At 43.4% G+C, this 6,523-nt stretch overlaps 1 protein-coding gene across 1 annotated transcript; it reads right to left on the bottom strand.

Annotated features, from left to right (window-relative positions):
• Positions 1 to 1,413: 1,413 nt before the first annotated feature.
• Positions 1,414 to 5,499, bottom strand: mmp13b (matrix metallopeptidase 13b). The gene is made up of 11 exons (XM_019864969.1): positions 5,369 to 5,499; positions 5,193 to 5,303; positions 4,537 to 4,664; positions 4,315 to 4,463; positions 3,600 to 3,725; positions 3,351 to 3,506; positions 3,155 to 3,275; positions 2,749 to 2,882; positions 2,493 to 2,652; positions 1,965 to 2,068; positions 1,414 to 1,879 (listed from the first exon to the last, which is right to left on the bottom strand). Exons 1-11 carry the CDS (start codon positions 5,459 to 5,461, stop codon positions 1,779 to 1,781), a joined length of 1,383 nt encoding a protein of 460 aa, XP_019720528.1. The 5' UTR covers positions 5,462 to 5,499; the 3' UTR covers positions 1,414 to 1,778.
• Positions 5,500 to 6,523: the final 1,024 nt, after the last annotated feature.

Here is a 6,523-nt window from a genome sequence, read left to right as displayed (position 1 = left end):
CGGTTGTCAGCCAATCGCAGGGCACACAGAGACGAACAACCATCCGCGCTCACACTCACACCTCGGGACAATTTAGAGCGTTCAATCAGCCTACTATGAATGTTTTTGAAATGTGGGAGGAAACTGGAGTACCCGGAGAAAAGCCACGCAGGCACGGGGAGAACATGCAAACTCCACACAGCTGGGATCGAACCCACGACCTTTGCACTATGAGGTCGACGCGTTAACCACTGGACTACCGGGCCACCCACGCGCTAACCAGTCCCTTGTAAAATCAATGTTGGTAACTATGGTGAGAAACGCTTAACATGATGAGTGTCTTCATGACATTTTGGAGACTCTAATCACCACTAAAGCCTGATCAGCCCATTCATTCGACGAAAGTCCTGCGCTAGACAGTGCAGCGCTCCCTTTGAGATTGCGTGATGCAACATCTAAATATCTTAAGGCTGCATTGCGTTCAAGCTTTTCACACGACCATGTGTGTCTGCGTATGTGTGCAATCGAGTAAGGAAGTCACATGTGTTTTGATTTTGTGGGGAGAATTTGCATCATCGCTTCTCATCCTGCTGACCTCAGAGGGAGTTTCCAGGAATTAAGTGGAGTCATTGTTATTATTCATTTGTCGTTTTCTGTCCACCATCTGGTTTTAATCGGCCGACCTTAGGCGGGACTGCGCAATGGTTTTCCCCAAGGATGCTCGCTCATTCATTTTTCATTGCCCCCCACCTTCAAATGTCTTTTACTTGTCTTGAGCCAAAGTTCCTTAGCTGTAGCCACACCCTGAACGATTTTAATAGCACACACGCACACAAACGACCATTTAGCTTCGTCTTTAAAGCTGACAAACATGTTTGGAATACAGATACAAGAAACACGCAACTCTGGCTTCCTCTCACATTCCAAAAACACGCATGGCAGGCTGATTGAACACTCAAAATTGTCCCTAGGTCTGAATGTGAGCAGCAATGGTTGTTCATCTGTGTGTGCCCTGCGATTGGCTGGCAAACGGTTCAGGGTGTCCCCCGCCTACTGCCCGAAGACGGCTGGGATAGGCTCCAGCATCCCCGCAACCCTTGTGAGGACAAACCGGATCGGAAAATGGATGAATGAAACACACTCAATGCATTTGCCGATTAGCATAATTGCCCAAGTCAATTTTAAATTACTGTTCCCAAATGAATTAAAAAATTAAAAAATACTTCGACTTCCAATGTTCCAATTCAAAGCAAATCCAATGAACCATTTTATTTATCACTGACAATAAATAGCACAAACACCACATGACAAGTACAGAACTCAAAATGTTCAAATCTTCTTTTTGTATTACTTTTCAAAAACATACAAACTACAGTTGCTTCACCTACAAGAGTGTGCAGATCTTTTTGAATCACATTACCATCTGCAGCATTACGTATGAGAATATGAATTTTGGTACAACTTTTAGCAAGGATCGTGAAAGTTGGCATGTTTGATTCTCTTTCGTGGTCCACATAAAATGATGTGTTGGGCCAGATCTGGCCCCCGGGCCTTGACTTTGACACCATTGATCTACAGTCTCTGCAAATCCTGAGCTAGACAGTCAACCTTGAAGTGAAACAGAACAAACGACGAACCAAAAGAATAAATACAAATACTATCAGCCATCACACTGATGGGAATTCTCTCGATGTCTGTGTCCAGCACTGTTGCAAATAAACATTTTTTAAAAATGTTGCTACTATGTCATTCCTATGGATTTCCCTTTTATTTTGTATGTAACGAACATGTCTGCAACCTCAACAGCCGAGAATAAAGTTGGTTCTCAGGACACGTATGACCTTCCTTGACGTGTAACTGTACTCATACTGCGTGTGATCATGGAAGAAATACAAAAACCCTGGAAAAAAAAAACAACAACAATAAAAATACTACTTAGTTCACTTGAGATTGAAATTGAGTGACGGAGAAAAGTAAATTGGTACCGTAGTGATAAACTGCAGCATCAACCTCGTCGTCCATTCCTGGAAAATCGTTCTCGATGGATCGCGGGTAGCCACTATCCATGGTGCCGCTTGCTTCATCATAACTAAATGGAGAAGTATAATATGAAGAATGACTCATGCACATAAAAAAAAATAGATTTAAAATATATATAATGATTATTTGATTATTTTAATAATCGATTGGTCTGGCAATTATTTTTTCAATTAGATAAAAAAAGCATTGCATTCAAATTTCCATCCTGTTATTATATCCAAACACGATATTATTTCAAATTGACAGTGTAGAAAATGCAGCAATATATTATGATGACGTTACTGGTTTGGCCTGTAAGGTGCCGTGTGAAAGAAAGCGGGAGGGGATGCTACACTGCACATAGGCTGCTCCCTATTGGCCTCCAGGCTGCAAAATACCCATTGTATTGAATGTCTGACATGTTACTGACCATAGTTGGTTTTCATTTAAAAAAAAAAAAAAAAAGAGCATACAGTAAATATCACAAACATTACCTCCAATACTCTTCTTCATGGAAGAGGAGAGTTTTCCCCTTGTCTTTGATGTGAACAGCTGCATCCAGTTTCCTCACGCTTTTAGGAAGTCCCAGTTTGTGGATGTACTTTGGATAACCCTCCACAAGGTTGTATCCATTCAAAGCCCACATGCGGATACCTGATGAATGCCATGAAAGAGTTTGCTTCATTTGTACTGTATGTATATATATATATATTTTTTTTTAATCATTATGTGTTAAAAATGTTAACCCACCGCTAAAAATGATGACCTGGTCTTTCTCTGGGTTCTCATAGGCTGCATCGACCTTGTTGGGGATGGACGGCCATGTGGACTTGATCAGCGTTAGCTCGGGTTCGTGCATCTGAGGGTGGAGGCGCCAGTAGAATCTGCAACATGACACAATCATCAATAAATTTGTAAAACTGCATATTTAATCTATGTATTTTTTCAGAAAGAAAGAGAGAGAGAGAGAGAGAGAGAGAGAGAGAGAGAGAGAGAGAGAGAGAGAGAGAGAGAGAGAGAGAGAGAGATAATGCAATTAATGACGTTTATATATAATGTGGATCTATTTAGGTTTCGTAAAAAAAATATATATATATAATAATAATAATAAAAATAATGCCCTGAGAATATTCAGTCTGTTTGCGCATGGACTCACTTGTCTTTGAAGATGATGGTTTCTCCTCGGAGTTCTGTAGCAGCATCAAAGCTCAAAGTGGGGTCACATTTTTGAGGGGCGTCTGGCTTCGGCTTGATTTTCTTGTGGTCTGGGTTGGGGCCTGCATTTCGGAAAGAAATCAAATGGTTCAAAAAAGAGGAAGCAAGAAACAAATGACTGATGATGGAGTCGTTACCATATAGTGCCTGGATGCCTTTAACATCATCCTCGGCAAGAGGGTACCCTGTCGCGTACGAATAGATGGGGTACATGAGGGCGCCCGAGTCTGTGGAGTGCGACATGCCGAGGGCGTGGCCCAACTCATGTGCTGCCACGATGAACAGATTGTAAGCTGCATGTCGGAAAAAAAAAAAACAAAACACATTCATATTTTTGCCATCTTTTTCTTTCATGAAATGTTCCAACTTCTAAGTCGGACAACGACCTGATGAATCTTTGCTCCAGTGCTCGTCCTCATCGAAGTGCGTGTCTCCTCCGATGCCTTGGCCCGGCGGGTAAGCGTGAGCCAGCAGCCCGTTAGGACCATCGAAAGGGTTGTGGTCACCATGTTCTGTATAGGACAAGTTTATTTCCAGTTCCAATGGCCAACAACAGAATCAATGATGATATTGTGATGTGCTTGGATCGTTCTGCTTTAACGCGGTTCCAACCAGACCTCTAGGAAAGGTGGACTGAATCACGCAAGCACTTCATTTCCGTCTCAGTTTTTAGTTAGCTTGGCAATTAGCATGACTTCTCCTTCAGTTCCTTCATGAGAAAGTTTTTTGTCAAAAGTGTGTCTTATTCACCGCCATGGAGGAAATGATTATTGACTTCATAGCAACTCTGTAACGTGTTTAGCTACGGCAGTAGCCAGCCGAAGCCCGTTGTGAGCTACCGCGCTAAATACCGCACTGAGCTAGCTTCGACATCCTACTCCACGCGTGTAGGTTATGCAAGCATTAGCACACATGCGCAAAGTCCAGGGAAGCTTTGCTCTTTTGTTTTTCGATGTGTTTTGCTGAGGTGCAAACTGCTATCCAAATTCATTAAATCCAAGCCTTGAACATTATATATTCTGAGAGACAACCATTGAGAGTGTGATCAACCCTTAATCTGTCTTTCTTTTTAAGATGATTGCAATCGTTTTGGGTGAATACCTTTCCTCCCAAAACTGATCATAATGTCAGCAGTGCCGTAGTACAGCTTCTTAAATCTCAGCGGCGTCGCGTCAGACCACACATTGAGTGCGGTGCGGATGGCTCGGTCCACATCGGACTTCCTCAAATCCGGAGTGTAATTTACAATCCTAAAACCAATGTGAAATGAATTGCAGATCCGAGGAACAATTTTTATCTACATTGACATGTCTGGAAGCATACCTGAAAGTCACAATGTTATTTTTCCATTTGAGGTGCCGCGGGAAGTGGTTGTATTCGCCCATATCCGGGACACCACATCTTGCCTGAGTCATCACATCTAAGGTGTTGTCATCCAGATTGCCTGTCACCTGCACAGGAGGCAAAAAGACACAAAACCTGGCTTCAATTCATCCACTTGTCCCTTCTCCATTGTGCTTGTCCGGTCCAGGATCACGGGTGAGCTGGAGGAGCTGACATTTGGGCAGACTGCACCCTCAAATGTTCATCATTCAAACCCAGGGCACATATAGAGAGTGAGAGTGAGAATAATTCACACTCACATTCACGCCGTCACTGAAAGGCAACTCAACCTCAGCTGCCTGCGCCGAAGTCAGGGAAGTGAACCTTCCTTCCTGTTCCTTCTCAGTGACATGTCTTCAAGATGTGAGTAGTTTTACATGACAGTACTCACACATCAGCACGCTCATTTATTTTGTTTGCATGCACATTGTCTGCTTGCAGTTGATTAATTACAAAGTGGTGGGACTCGTCCAACATGCCGTTCGAACAACATATCATCGACGTAATACAACAAATATGAAATTCAGTGGAAAATCTCTCCATTTTGGGGTGAAATGGGGAAGTCTCAAAGGCATTGTAAGATGGAATGGACTCACCTCAAGTTTGAAGAACCTCTGCATTTCCTGAAGCTTGGACTTAAAGTCTGCTGCTGTCCTCTTCTGGCTTTGCAGACCAACTGGAAGGCCATAAAAGCGCCGAAGGTACTTCTGTAAATGACGAAGAGGTCCTGAATGTATTGAGGATACGATGCTCATACAACCTGGGGTCTTACCTCAGCGAGCAGCCGGTTGTCTTTTTCTGTGCCTAGCAAAGGCCCAGCCAGAGAGGAGTGAGCGGCCAGTGGCAGCAGCAGCCAAAACAACATTGTGTCTGTCTAGCCGTCATTGACGCTGTGCATCTGTGACGGGTATTTATAATGCTTGACCTCCTCTTTTTTTTTCCCTTAAATCCTCCAAGTGATTCATCCAAAAGCACCTAGCCACTTCCTCCTAAGTGCCGAGAACGCACTCGTGTTTGTCTGAGCGCCTGCTTTTCAACTGTGCTGGGCTGACTCAATGAGTTTACCAAAACACACTTTGCAAATGTCAGTGTGGCAAAAACACGCTGATGTTGCATTTAATGGTGCGACACACGCAATATAGGGTAGCATCACAAATAAGCAGATCTGTCTTGTTTATCCATCCATCCATTTTCTGATCCGCTTTATCCTCACAAGTGTCGCGGGATGTGCCGGAGCCTATCCCAGCCGTCTTCGGGCAGTCGGCGGGGGACACCCTGAACCGGTTGCCAGCCAATCGCAGGGCACACAGAGACTAACAACCATCCATGCTCACAGTCACACCTTGGGACAATTTCGAGTGTTCAATCAGCCTGCCATGCATGTTTCTTTGGAATGTGGGAGGAAACCGGACTACCCGGAGAAAACCCACGCAAGCACGGGGAAAACATGCAAACTCCACACAGGAAGGCCGGAGCTGGAATTTAACCCACGACCTCTGCACTGTGAGGTTGAAGCGCAAACCACTGTTCCACCAGGTCGCCTGTCTTACTTAGTTTACGATTAAAAAAAAAAACGGACTGATGGGAATGGTGAGGTGATTAGTTTATTAGTCAACCAGACAGCTGCACTTGAGCAAGAAGTGACGTCAAAAAATGGAATATGTGTGGATCATCATTCCGAGTCGTCTGTAAGCACATCTCTAAATCAATGATTACCAACCAAAGTGCTGATCGATCACCAAGGTGTTGCGGGGAAAATTCCTCAAAATTTGTATGCGCATTATTACTCATTACAAATATACATTTTTTTTCACCTGCCTATGCCACTGATGTAGCAGAACAACTTCTCCATTAGAAGATACAATAAAAAGTTCACTGGCAACCGTTTTAAAAATATATGCAAAAATAATCATATATTTCCAGAATC

The sequence above is a fragment of the Hippocampus comes genome, unplaced genomic scaffold (assembly GCF_001891065.2).
Source record: "Hippocampus comes isolate QL1 unplaced genomic scaffold, H_comes_QL1_v1.1 scaffold276, whole genome shotgun sequence".
Lineage (NCBI taxonomy): Eukaryota > Metazoa > Chordata > Actinopteri > Syngnathiformes > Syngnathidae > Hippocampus > Hippocampus comes.
Note: the sequence above shows the minus strand (reverse complement) of the source record. Positions and strands in the feature narration are given on the sequence as shown.